The sequence below is a fragment of the Gobio gobio genome, assembly GCF_949357685.1.
Source record: "Gobio gobio genome assembly, chromosome: 11".
Taxonomy (NCBI): domain Eukaryota; kingdom Metazoa; phylum Chordata; class Actinopteri; order Cypriniformes; family Gobionidae; genus Gobio; species Gobio gobio.
In genome coordinates this window covers 9,253,529-9,268,351 of record NC_137104.1, presented here as the reverse complement: position 1 = coordinate 9,268,351, position 14,823 = coordinate 9,253,529, and the positions used below count along the sequence as shown (strand labels likewise).

General features: G+C 37.8%; 1 protein-coding gene across 1 annotated transcript in view; it reads right to left on the bottom strand.

The window, feature by feature from the left end:
- The window catches only part of calcr (calcitonin receptor), an 84,821-nt gene that overhangs the window by 35,701 nt on the left and 34,297 nt on the right, over positions 1–14,823 (bottom strand). The window contains exons 2-4 of the mRNA XM_079828297.1: positions 12,770–12,835; positions 7,660–7,822; positions 3,546–3,653 (exon numbers count right to left, since the gene is read on the bottom strand). Of these exons, the coding sequence (XP_079684423.1) occupies positions 3,546–3,653; positions 7,660–7,822; positions 12,770–12,814 (316 nt within the window). The 5' untranslated portion in view covers positions 12,815–12,835. The remainder of the gene's footprint in view (positions 1–3,545; positions 3,654–7,659; positions 7,823–12,769; positions 12,836–14,823) is intronic.

Genomic DNA, 14,823 nt, shown 5'->3' with positions numbered 1-14,823 from the left:
AAATAGTGCTAACAACGTTCTTGGAAGAGAATTATAATTCTTGTCTAATCAAGATTTTGTACCGAACTGGAGTGCGTTTCCCAAAAGCATCGTTAGCCAACTATGGTCGCAAGTTCCGTCGTTATCAACATAGTTCAACCAGTCAGTGTTTCCCGAAACCGTCGTTCGAACGAACAATGGCAAACAGCGTCGCAAACTTGTGTGGTTGCAACGACAGCTCTCGACCTGTGGTTAGAAGCATAGTTTCTTGTTTGCATGACATGTGGACTTAATAAATCCTTATCTTGAGCAAAATAAGCTAGCTGACATTCAGTACAACCTATATCTTTTATTTAGAATACATACAAATGTCATTAATGTCTTTTAGTTTGTCAAGAGATTTAAAGCACCGTTTTTGAAGAGTGCGCATGCGCGGACGTGCTCTAGAACATAAAAAAGAGCCTATTTGAATCTGGAAATAAAGCAAAATAACTGAGAAAATTTTGAATTATTCCTCAGGTGCCATATCCATAATGTGTAGCAAAAAATCTAGCATGAATTCAATCTCAAAATAATTAATTTAAAGCATTTATTAGGCTACTCCACCACCTGCGTGACACCATTAACCAACGTGGTTGAACAACAGATTTGCGACAATACGGTTTCGGGAAACAGTCATGACTAGCTAGTTGATTTATTCAACGATGCATCGTACTATGGTAGTTAAGCAGTGAGTTACGTCGTTGTACGGGAAACGCACCCCAGTGTTTCCCGAAACCGTCGTTCGTTCGAACGAACGTTCGCAAACAGCGTCGCAAACTTGTGTGGTTGCAACGACAGCTCTCGACCTGTGGTTAGAAGCATAGTTTCTTGTTTGCATGACATGTGGACTTAATAAATCCTTATCTTGAGCAAAATAAGCTAGATGACATTCAGTACAACCTATATCTTTTATTTAGAATACATACAAATGTCATCAATGTCTTTTAGTTTGTCAAGAGATTTAAAGCACCGTTTTTGAAGAGTGCGCATGCGCGGACGTGCTCTAGTACGTAAAAAAGAGCCTATTTGAATCTGGAAATAAAGCAAAATAACTGAGAAAAATTTGAATTATTCCTCAGGTGCCATATCCATAATGTGTAGCAAAAAATCTAGCATGAATTCGATCTCAAAATAATTAATTAAAAGCATTTATTATTCCACCACCTGCGTGACATCATTAACCAACGTGGTTGAACGACAGATTTTGCGACAATACGGTTTCGGGAAACAGTCGTGACTAGCTAGTTGATTTATTCACCGATGCATCGTACTATGGTAGTTAAACAGTGAGTTACGTCGTTGTACGGGCAACACACCCCTGATCTAATATAAATAACACAAACTTTGCTGTTGATGGCACTTTGTAGAATATATATATAGGCCTAATTTCATATAACAACCAATAAACTGTTACAGAATGTATAAATTACTTTTGATATAATTCTTATTACTATTTGGGCTATATATCTTCTGTGTCATAATGTAAAATACAAAAAATATTCTACTTCATTTTGTTTTGACAATTTAGTAGAATAATTGAATAACAATCCGAATCCCAGAAAAATCCGAATCCCAGTAAAAGATAATCATCTGAAAGGTAATTTTTTTTATGACTTATGTACAAGCATAATTGCCCATATTTTAATTGAAGATATGTCATAATAAAAAATTAAAAAACATAATAGATTTTGTCATAATAGAAATCACTCAATTAACCTATAGATTTGAATGAAAGTGAAGATACCTGAAATGTACATCTGATTCATGAAAATATTAAATAATAGCCCCGTTTATTACAATAAGTACTGAATTTAAAAAAAAAACAATAACACCAGTAACAACATGCCACTTGGGGCCTTCTGTGCCAAATATAGCCGGGTCATCTTACCCCAAGAGTCTAATTTGATCTTTTTCCTTAAAAATAAAAGCTATAACATTTACTCCACAAAGCCAAAAACATTGTGTCCACAAATCCTTCATTAACAAATAGACACAAAAACTTTGATATTCAACATAATACAATGTCATATATCACTATTTTTGATAGAAACAGAATTAGATAAAAACTGTTTTGACTGACTAGTAAGAGTAAGATGGATAATTTGTATGAACAAGCACCCAATCCTCGACCCCGATACTGCCCCTTTTTTTGGTTTGGGCCACTGCCCCTCAAAATGTCTGTGCACGGCCCTGTGTTTGACCCCCAAAGTCTGGTGCGTTTGACTAATGTGATCGCTCTGTATCGTGCATGCTTGAAGAGATGGGCTCGGGCACGGATCGATTGGGCTCGGGCTCGGTATGCATGTAGTGTGATGGCCAACCGTGCAGCTACTGTCATCATTACAACAACAAACATATTCTATTACTTCTTGGATGTACACTTTTCAATTCATTTGAGTTTATTTAGATTAATAATGGGTCTCGCACTCAGGCTCGGTACAAGGCAACCATGCCTAGTGTGAGAACACACTAAGTTGTTCCAGTGATTGACTCCAGCCCTCGCCTCTAAAATCAATCAGTGTCTTATACAAACACAGTGAGCTGATTCTAAGACAGAGAGATCTCTATAAGCGAACAGCAGAGATTATCAATAATTCATCACCTCTGTAAACTCCTGTTATAGCCTTACCTCAACTGGTCAGTGCTTGATATTTAAAGGGGTGGTTGCATGCGATTTCACTTTTTTAACTTTAGTTAGTGTGTAATGTTGCTGCTTGAGCATAAACAGTATCTGCAAAGTTACAGCGCTTAAAGTTGGATATTGTCTTTTAAAGTTATGGCAATGTATTGCCTACAAAAACGGCCGGTTTGGACTACAACAAGCTTCTTCCCGGGTTGTTGATATCATAAACCCTTGCTATTAACATAAACACTGCCCCCGTGAACACGCAACAAAGTGGGCGAGGCCACGTCGCAGTCATTACGAAAGAGAGAGAGAGCTGTTGCAGAACTACAAACTACATTTGGCCATCTAACCAATCTAAGACCATTGCGTTTTTCGGAGGGATGGGCTTCATAGAAGCAGGAAACAAACGAGCCGTTCAAAGGACAGTGGAGACAGCGGTGTGGAATAAAGGTAAAATATAAGAAAAATATGGCGTTTAAAAAAAAAAAAAAGTATTAAGACATGTTATACTGCGTCCCATAAACACAACCAAGCCTAGAAAAAAAACACGGAACCACCCCTTTAAGAACTACTCAGATGTTTGATATGGAAAAGCTTCTAATTTGTCCTGTAGCAAAAATCTTTGTCCCTTTTAGAACAACACTGCCCGTCAGCTAATAAATAGTTTTCACGCTTCTAAATAAAAGCTAAAATTAATGTTTCCAGGCGTGATTTATCATCCCGGTAGCCAGCGCTCATGCTCTGGAATTCTTTCTTTGGAGCAACATCTTGTGTTTCATAATAGGCAGAGCAAAGACATGTAACAGATGTCATGCTTGCTGTAGAATCTCAATGATTTGCGGTGTCTGGAGCGCTTTGGTCTGGATTGACAATCAGATGTGATCGTGCAGAGTCTTACCCAAGGGGTCGAAGCTGGGGTAGTCTGGGCAGTTCTGCGAGGCGAATGTTCCGGCTGGGGTTTCATCCCAACAGAGCAAGCCATCCCAGAATCTGCTGCAGAACGAACCTATAAAAGTTAAAGAGACATTTTAAAGGGATCGTTTCATGATGACTCAAATGTTCCTTGATCTTTTGAGATACGAGGATTTATTGTACAATGAAAACATGAGGCGACTTTCTGAACTCAAAATGTCCTCCTCATAAACGAAACATTTATTGAAACTAAGCTGCTGAAATGGCCACACTTTGTGCTGTTTCTGGATGTATGTCGCACCTGCTGCTCTGTTAAAAACGAGTTTATTTTTGATAATGCCACTGATTATTTCAGTCTGATCCTGGCACATTTCTACACAGATTGTTTACAAAGAGGCTGTTGTTGAAAGATGGGGTAGTTTAAAAGATAATTGGACTCAACAACAAACTCACAGATGTGAACAATCCAAAATGGTTGGCTGTAGGCTAATGCACATTCCCAAAGATGGCCTTTTAATTCTAAAAAGCAGAGAGAGGGTAGAAAATGGTCTTTTAAAAATGTTGTGCTGTGATTAAAAAAGTAACTAGTTAATCGCAATTTTTTTCTGTAATTAATTGAGACTAATCTAAAGTTTTTTTTTTTTTCATCCGAGTTTTTAATATTTTTATATTGTAATCATTTCAGTTACTCTACTAATTGTAGTAGAAACAACTTAAAGACAGTATATTTTAAATATTTGTAATCCAGTATCACTTATTAATCATAGACATTCAACATTACAATATAATTTAAATTATGTCAACATTTATTAGGCTTTAAAAAAAATACAAACTTTTAATTTGTCAACTTAAAACAATCTTCACATAAACCCATTATAATAAATATCATATTTACTTCTGACCTTAATCAATATAGAAATTGAATAATCTTTAAGTTATCAAACACTTTACAGTCTTGACTGCATAAATTATAAATTAAAGCTACACTGTGTAACTTTTTTAGTCTATTCTTAGCTAAAAACACTTAGTTCTTTCAAAAATATATGTGCTCATTAATGTATATTTACTTCTTTCAAGTAATAAAGTATTCTCGTAAGTTTATAATAATGCCATTGAAAATACATAAGGTAATGGGATCTAACGGTGGTCGCCATGTTGCCCCTCCATCTTGAAAGTACATTAGCCAAAGAGGGACATACCCGTAAATTCAAGCTTCGCCTTTCGTGCTTTAACCGGTTTTAACACTCGATGGCACTGTACAAAATTCTCTGCCTCGCGCATGTCCGCGTCAACTTGTTCAGACTTGTCTGGTGCATGTGCAGAGAGTTTTCATCTCAGCAGCGTCCAGTAACAGAGTTATACGGAGTTTTCCTGGCTTGTTTATTCCTCAAAAGTCTGTTTTTCCTTGTGTGGTATTTCTGTGCGTTAATAACTCCGTAAGTAATAATAGTTATTGTCATTGTAGATGTGTTTCAGAGTGTGTCATCGCGTAATTCAGTTGATGTCACCTCAGAGGTATTTTTGTGTCAACATACAATAGCGTGATGCTCACCTATTTGAATAATCATTCAGTTATTTTGTTATCAACAATGTTTATTCGTTTTTAGAAAATATTTGCTTGTAATGTATGTTGATGGAAATATGTATCAGGTCTGATCGGCATATTAACAATTGTTATACAGAGCGCACTGCAGTGCTAACGTTAAAGCGGCGCACACACTTTTGTAATCCGACACCGCTTGTTAGCAGCAGCAGCGGCAGCTCCGCTCCTTTTAATGCAGCTGCATTTAGCGCCTATATATGGTACAATAAGCTCTGGTTTACGGTTACATTATACAAATGTAACTTATAAGTATAGTTATACAGTTCTTAACTGTGTATGTATATTTACCATCCTTATTTGTTCTCTCACAGAAACCACATTTATGTACATATCCACGCAAACCTGTTTATGCCTTGCAATTGGATGACTGAATAAACATTACTATCATCAAAGTTCACTCTGGATTAGCTGCAGTTCTTTCTAGCCGAATAATTAGGCCAGTTGAGTTCCAACCATCCCACTGCGCACAGAATATCCCACAGGCACCGTGTCGAATGTGGACGAGGTCAAACTGGAAGCCATGTTAATCTTGGACTAAATCAGCCACCGTAGGAGTTGAAACGAAATCGGAATTGAGAGGAACCGAAACTAAAATTCACTGGATGGTCATATACCTTTTCACCACTAGATGGGGGAAAATATCACACAGTGTAGCTTTAAATATAGATTAATCCTTATAAAAGCTATAATATTTACCTTTGTTCTTTAGCATTAATAACAGACATCACAGCCACTGTTTTATTAGGTTCCAGTAACTTTAAGATGTGCTGCTGCCGAACATGACGCGGATCTGACGTGCAGTCACACGCATCTCATTTTTTTCTCACAACTCTTTGGGCCCTATCATACACCGGCGCGATGCGACGCAGGCACGATGCAAGTGTTTTTTTGCTAGTTTCACCCCGACGCAGTTATCATTGTTGAAGGAATTGAAAATAATCAAAGATATTTGATATTTGAAATTGAACAAAGAAATTTGCTTTACTATTGTCAACCCCCATCTTTCTTATCAGAAGGGCCATTTGGAATTCCTAAAAACAAAAGATGCTGAAGGCCTGCAGGCCAAATGTGTGTTACACCTTTACAGTGGGGGAAGTTTGGTCTGATTGGTCAGTTTTGAATGTCTCACATTTGGTTTCAGTCACATGGTCAAGGGGAGATAAAAAGAAGTTGTAACTGTTGCTCTTTCTCTTTTATTTCCTGGCTCTTGAGGTCTTCGGGCCTTCTCTTCTTTGCTCTCTTCTTCTCTTTCTTTCTCTTTCTCTCTCTTCTTTCTCTCTCTCTCCCTCAGGTAACATTCTATTCATGCTGTGTACGATTAATGGTATAAGTTTATCATCTCATACATCCATTTTGAAACTATTTTAAGTGTAACCATAACCAGATTTTGTCATTAATTCCTTTCTATTACAAATACTGTGCTAACTAGTTTTGATTTGGTATTGACTTTGAAGTGCTCCCTAATGCAATACAATATAGACACATTATAGCAACGCTCTCCCACATATTTTGCTATTGTAACTGCACTTATTTCCGTCGTTGGTATAAGTTGCAGTGGGTGGTAGATAGATGAGAAATGTACAGTTTTCTTCCATCTTTCTGATAAAGTTTCTTTAGTCGTTCGGCAACACTCCAGCCTGAACACCTGGAGGAGTCCACTCTTACATTGTCATATCCAGCGCCACGTTGTTTAAATAGCAAATGCATCTGTTTGCTCATGGCTGTGCTGGTCTGAAAACGAGTTCAGGCGCATCGTTGGCGTTTTGATATTTTGAGGAACTGAAAACGACTGCGCCATTGACCAACATAAACCTGGTCTAAAGTCTATAGCGCAGTATTTTTTGCGTTATTAAAAGGGCGCGTTAGTAATATGTTCTTATAGGTCTGTTCTTACAATCTGCTTATTACACACACAGGGACGCTCAGCAGCACACAAAAAAATTTTATATGAAAAAAAAAAAGGATTCGTTCAGTCTTTTCACTCGCAAATTCTGCCATGTAAATAGCGAATCCGCCATGGTGCAAGCGCAACTGGCTTTTAAAGGGAATGGGAGATGAGACTCTAATTGGTTTATTGCACGTTACACCCAAAACACACCCATGACTCAAGAGACTAGGTACAACCCTTTTGGACCATGCGCGCCGACCGGTTTTTCCATCGTTAAACTAGCAAAAGTGGACCTAAGTGCTCCTGCGACATATCGAGAATAACTCCCTTTGGACTGACTTTGTGCTTTGCAACTTTGCAGACCGTCTTCATGCTCAAACAGCACTAAATACATTTTAAAAAGCATAATAGGTCCTCTTTAGACTGGGACAGGAGAAAGTGACACACATCGCCTTTCGAGAGGAACCTTTATTGTTTCCCTGATCACCTTGTGATAGCTTTCAGCCATAAAGTGCCTCACTAACAGTCTTGGAATTGAACAAGGTTATGAAAAGATTAAGAGCACCATTGTCTGTCATTCAAATGAAAATGAATTGAAAATTAAACTACCTGTTTTATTATGGGATCCTTCTTGGCTCAGAAGCTCCAGACATTTGTACTGAGACTGAGACATGATCAGTCTCTCTCCCTCCATTGCCATCATGACAGGAGTGAGGGATAAGTCAGTGGTGGGCTCTGCTTTTGTCTCTGTTGTTCCAGCCTTTGTTACACTCTGCAAAGAGAGATGAACTTGACCACAGCAGCAAGGTTGAAAATTCAGTATTAAAAACTGGCTCGCGCTCAATTCATGAGTTGGAATTTAAATCAAATTGGCCAAACCTTACAGGATGTGGGATGTTAAATTGGTATTTAAATGAGAATGACAGGAAGTGGATGTTACTGAATACTAGCAATTCAAATATATATACACAGTCACACATACGGTATGGAAGTTTTTTTCACTAAATATAAATAAATACATACATTTAGCTCATTTATTCCGATATGCAGAAAACAATTCAAATCAAAATAAATTACAGCAAAAACACATTGATATTGAACACATTAAACATAATTTGAGGTATCCTTCAACCCTGGTACATAAAATAATTTAAGGAGTTAATTTAATTAATGTATTTTAAGGAATTATATATCAATTAAATACAAACTGCTATAACTGACATTTCAAACACTGAATATTAAAAAAATCCATATGTTTATGGGTAATTCATAATAAAAGTGGCCAAAAGTGATGTCCGGTCTAGGAAAATTGACATCTTCACCCTTTATTCTAATATTTAAAAATAAAATAAAAAAAATATTTTGTAAGCATATTGCTTGGCTGTTCTTGGAGTCAATTGTTTTATTTTTGATGACGCAATGCCAAATTGTGTGACCATTTTTGACCAGAATGTCATACAAAGAAATTAGGAACACATGTCAAAACAAGAGAGAACCAACGAAATATTAATAACTGATAATGTAGTCAATGTATGCTTTTGTTTTTATTTGCATAGTAAAATAAAACCCGTTGCTGTAGTTTGCCAAACTATTTAGTCAGATAAATACCCTGACATCACTTTTGGCCACTACTGTAAATCTATACTTAGTGCAGTTATACAGTCGTGGTCAGACGTTTTTCAGAATCTGCGAAATGTTAATTATGTTAACAAAATAAGAGGGATCATATAAAATGCATGTCATGTTTTATTTAGGACTGTCCTGAATAAGATATTTTACATAAAAGATGTTTACATATAGTCCACAAGACAAAATAATAGCTGAATTTATAAAAATGACCTGTTCAAAAGTTTACATACCCTTGATTTCTAATGCTGTGTGTCTTTACCTGGATGATCCACGGCTGTTTTTTTGTTTTGGGATGGTTGTTCATGAGTCCCTTGTTCGTACTGGACAGTTAAACTGCCTAACGTTCTTCAGAAAACTTTTGAAGATGATGCAGATCTGTAATTTTTTTTATTCAGTGCTGCCCTTCAGAAGCTACAGACGATACTTACATGTTTCCCAGAAGACAAAATAAGTACAATTTACCCTGATCTTCAAATTCAAAAAGTCCCCCCCATAAATATCCATATTTAAAACTTTATAGAGTAAAATATCTAGTTTCCGCCAGACCGCATTCCATATTCAACTTACAAATAAAGTATAATGCCTCTCACAGTTTAAAACGCTTACGCCTGATGTCATCATCCAAAAACCAGTAATGCTTTTTCCAGAAGTTACATACGAAAGGCGGTCCGCCAGATTTACTTTATAACTTGTTAAATATGGATATTTTTCAAACACAAACCCATCGATTTCCTTCAGAAGGCCTTTATGAACCCCCTGGAGCCGTGTGGGTTACTTTTATAATGGATGTGTGCTCTTTTTTTGGGCTTCAAATTTTGGGCCATATATATTTTGGGTCACTGCCATTATAATGCTTTGATTAGCCAGGACATTTATTAATATAACTCCGATTGTTTTCGTCTGAAAGAAGAATGTCATATACACCTAGGATGGCTTGAGGGTGAGTAAATTAGGTGTGCAGCGAAATTTCGGCCGCCGAATATGTTCGGCCGAAAATGGCATTATCGGTTTCGGGCCGAAATAAAAAAAACTGCCGAAAACTTAAACCGAAAATGAATGTCACCTGCCCCTCCAATCCGTGCGCAAGCGCTTATGTTTCACTCACGGTCGAGCCGTTATCACGCGACGCGTCTGCCTATCAAAGATTAAGCATGTCAGCGGTATGAGAAAATAGAGAAATAGAGACCTATCCAGCTGAACTACCCATTGCCAGAAGCGACAATCCCCTTGACTACTGGTGCGCAAACGAAGGCCGCTTGCTTGCGCGGATTGCACGCAGGTATTTATCTGCCCCAAGCAGTGTTGCCAAGTCTGCGGTTTTCCCGCGGGATGTTTTTCCATGTCCGCGGGTTGAAGCGACCCCAATTATGTGATATTTAGACCCAGGAATTTGAATTTTAGCGGGCAACCCTGTCAAGAAATCAAATTTTACCCCCCAAATGCCATTTTTCCCGGAGAACAGTGACAGACAGTGACAGACTATTCAGGGCAGCATCGCATGTTCTTAATGAGAACCATTCTGTGATTTTGTGTGCAGTTATTCAGATAATTGTGGATCTTTTTTTGCACAACTGTTAAAAAACTATTTTATTTGATGGAACATAAAACTTGAAGAATAATATTAGGCCTATTTGGTATTATTTATATTTATTGTTAAAAATATTTTATGTTTTGTTATGTAACTTAATAAAAGTTTGATTATTCTATTGGTTCCTGATTTTTTTTCATTTCAGATCCATTAAATTCAAGCAATTTATATATATATATATATATATATATATATATATATATATATATATATATATATATATATATATATATATATATATATATATATATATATATATATATATATATATATATATATATATATATATACATACACGTTTTTAAAAGAAGCCATTTTCGGCTTCAGTTTCGGTTTTCGGCCAAGTGCATCCTAAATTTTCGGTTTCGGTTTCGGCCCAGAATTTTCATTTCGGTGCATCACTAGAGTAAATCATGGGCTAATTTTCATTTTTGGGTGAACTATCCCTTTAAATGCATGGTGTTTCCTTCTGGAGCATCAGTGAATTTTCAACCTTTTTTAATCGTTGTGTTTGATTTCCTCAGTTGTCCTCAGTGTGAAAAGAAGGATCTCAAAATAATACAGTCACTGCTGGAAACAGTGCAAAAGATGCTGGAAAACGGAACCTGAAGGATTTTTCTGAAGAACGTTGGTCCGTTTAAGTGCTCAGGACAAACAAGGGACTCAAGAACAACCATCACAAAACAAAAAACAAAACAAAAAACGACACAGTATTAAGAATCAAGGGTACGTAAACTTTTGAACAGGGTAATTTTTATAAATTTAGCTATTATTTTGTCTTGTAGACTCTATGTAAACATCTTTTATGTAAAATATCTAGTTCAGGACAGTGCTAAATAAAAAGGGACATGCATTTTGACCACGACTGTATGTCTTTCTTTCAATGTTATTCCCTTTTAATTCTACTTCCTTACAATTCTGCAGTTTGCTACCTCAATTCAAACTCAGGAATTAGAAGGGGATTTAGAAGTCATTCTGCATTCAATTCTGAATGGCACACGACCTGAAACATCATAAACACACCATTGTATTTTTTTCAGCATGCAACCGCAAATGCACCTACTCAGATCTGAGGACATCAAATGGCCACCTGCCATTTGAAAAGGTATGATTTTACACATGAGAACTGGAAGAAACATTCCTCTGCTCATATCTGTATTGTGAAGATAAGAAATCCTTCACAGAAATTGGTGCTTTTCTAGAAGAGTTATAGGGATAAAGCTTCACCCACAAAGTCGGGCTTGATATCATGAATTCAGAGGTCATCTCTAACCATTGTGTCGCTGGTATGAGTCATCTTATAGTTCAATGGGAAGTCAAAGAGACAATTCAAAAGTACTTTACCTTTTCCCCCTTTTATACACCTCACAGTAATGAATTCTACATTAATTTACAACTGAAACTTTGATGTTTTTGTGCAGAGATCTTTACTTTGGCAGATCCTCCCAAACCCACCTTCTCATTACTGCCATTAAACAAATCAAGAAAAGTCTGTGGCGGCTTCTTTAGTGCTGTGCGTCTGTCTTACCTGCACATAATAGCGCATTTACAACACCAAATTCATCTGTGAGGTTTCTGATGTCCCATGTAGCAGTTTAGCAGCCGTACATATGATGTCACTCCAAACTTTGAAGCAAATGACGTCATACATACGACCACCAGGCCACCACCCAAGTCAGGAAAACCATTTGTCCTTCAATGGAAACTGAATGTCAAGAATGGATAACATCATGTTTCAGAAACTACAACTTTATCTTTAAAGTCCTTTGGAAAAAGTATGGTAAGACCCTGTCCCCCCCCCCCCCCTTTTTTTTTTACACCAATCCACACTCTTGCTCTCAGTTATTATTTGTGTTGTTGTTCAGTCTAGCTTTAATTAAATGCCATTTCCCATTATACTTTCAAATGCTACATGCTATTCTGCAAGCTCATTACTTTTCCGATAAGTTAGATTTATTCACAGTCATGGGAAAGTAGCTTCAAGGTCAAAAATAAACAGAGACGACTTATTATTAATGTGCACATACAATTAGCGAAGTATGCTATTAGCTTGTTTGTGACTACAGTTGCGGTGTTACTATAGTGCTAATGTACTACATGCAGAGGGCTTCATATGCTCCCATTTCATCATTCTGACACAGAGCCAGCTGCTCTGATACCAGCATTGATGGAGCTCTGTGGAGCCACCATTTCATGCCTCAAGAGTTCTGCGGGTTTTCAGGTCACCTCCGCTTGTAATTAACAAACTGGAGCAATTAGGGAGTAATGGATTTTTTTTCTAGTGGATAGTGGGGGTTGGGTATTTAGGAGAGAAATCATCTAATGAAAATTTACAAAAACTTTAGTGGCCAGGAAAAGTTGCACGTTTTAGCAATTGCAAGTTCAAATGGGTGAAATGTCGAATTCTAAATACAAGAATGTATTGTAGGCTAATTTCACTATGAGTGTGTAAAAATGCATCGCATTGAACAAACAATGAATGTGATGTTATGGTCCACTCACCAAGATAAATGATGTCAAAAGCCATAGGGTCTCTTGCCAACCCATGCTCTCAAATCCTGGCTTTATCTGGAAACACAAACACAAAAAAACTTTCTGAGAATGCAACACACTGAGAACTCAAGGTTCTATCTATACTCTCAGTAAACTACTAGTTAAGTAGTTTTATTCTGAAAGTATACTTAGAACATAACATAATACTTATAGTTTACTATGTATATATTATTTTTGAACTTTAAGTAGGCCTATGTTCCTATTTAGGTACACATTTTTATATACTTGAATTATACCTTTAACTAGCTTCATGCATTCTTTTTTTACGAACACTTTAATGTGGGTAAGTTTCTTTTTCTTTTCTTTTTTTTTTAAAGCAGCATTTTAAACAAAAGGCTGAGGAAATTGCATTCGTATACGTCCGGATCGTATTCCATCAACACCAAAGCTTGACAGTAGGGATGTTCGGTTCTTGAACGATTCGTAACTGGTAGAGCCGGTTCACTTATCGAACTGAATTGAACGTTAGTTCTAGATTGATGACGCAAGATGTAAAAGCCGAAGTAGCATGTCCAACTCAAAAAATAACCAAATTAGCCGGTTCAACCAGCTGTCGACGCTTGCAGAGGATTACAGAGGACCCAAAAAGAACCAAATTAGCCGGTTCAACCAGCTGTCGAAGTTTGCAGAGGATTACAGAGGACCCAAAAAGAACCAAATTAGCCGGTTCAACCAGCTGTCGAAGTTTGCAGAGGATTACAGAGGACCCAAAAAGAACCGAATTAGCTGGTCCAACCAGCTTTCGACGTTTGCTGAGGATTACAGAGGACCCAAAAAGAACCGAATTAGCCGGTTCAACCAGCTGTCAAAGTTTGCAGAGGATTACAGAGGACTCAAAAAGAACCAAATTAGCTGGTTCAACCAGCTGTCGAAGTTTGCAGTGGATTACAGAGGATCCAAAAAAGGACCGAATTAGCCGGTTCAACCAGCTGTCGAAGTTTGCCGAGGGTTACAGAGGACTCAAAAAGAACCAAATTAGCCGGTTCAACCAGCTGTCAAAGTTTGCAGAGGATTACAGAGGACTCAAAAAGAACCAAATTAGCCGGTTCAACCAGCTGTCGAAGTTTGCAGTGGATTACAGAGGATCCAAAAAGAACCGAATTAGTCGGTTCAACCAGCTGTCGAAGTTTGCCGAGGATTACCGAGGACCCAAAAAGAACCAAATTAGCCGGTTCAACCAGCTGTCAAAGTTTGCAGAGGATACCGAGGACCCAAAAAGAACCAAATTAGCCGGTTCAACCAGCTGTCAAAGTTTGCAGAGGATTACAGAGGACCCAAAAAGAACCGAATTAGCCGGTTCAACCAGCTGTCAAAGTTTGCAGAGGATTACAGAGGACTCAAAAAGAACCAAATTAGCTGGTTCAACCAGCTGTCGAAGTTTGCAGTGGATTACAGAGGATCCAAAAAAGGACCGAATTAGCCGGTTCAACCAGCTGTCGAAGTTTGCCGAGGGTTACAGAGGACTCAAAAAGAACCAAATTAGCCGGTTCAACCAGCTGTCAAAGTTTGCAGAGGATTACAGAGGACTCAAAAAGAACCAAATTAGCCGGTTCAACCAGCTGTCGAAGTTTGCAGTGGATTACAGAGGATCCAAAAAGAACCGAATTAGTCGGTTCAACCAGCTGTCGAAGTTTGCCGAGGATTACCGAGGACCCAAAAAGAACCAAATTAGCCGGTTCAACCAGCTGTCAAAGTTTGCAGAGGATTACCGAGGACCCAAAAATAACTGAATTAACCGGTTCAACCAGCTGTCGAAGTTTGCAGAGGATTACAGAGGACCCAAAAAGAACCGAATTAGCCGGTTCAACCAGCTGTCAAAGTTTGCAGAGGATTACCGAGGACCCAAAAAGAACCGAATTAGCCGGTTCAACCAGCTGTCGACGTTTGTCAAGGATTACCGAGGAACCAAAAAGAACCAAATTAGCCGGTTCAACCAGCTGTCGACGTTTGTCAAGGATTACCGAGGACGAGGACCCAAAAAGAACCGAATTAGCCGGTTCAAC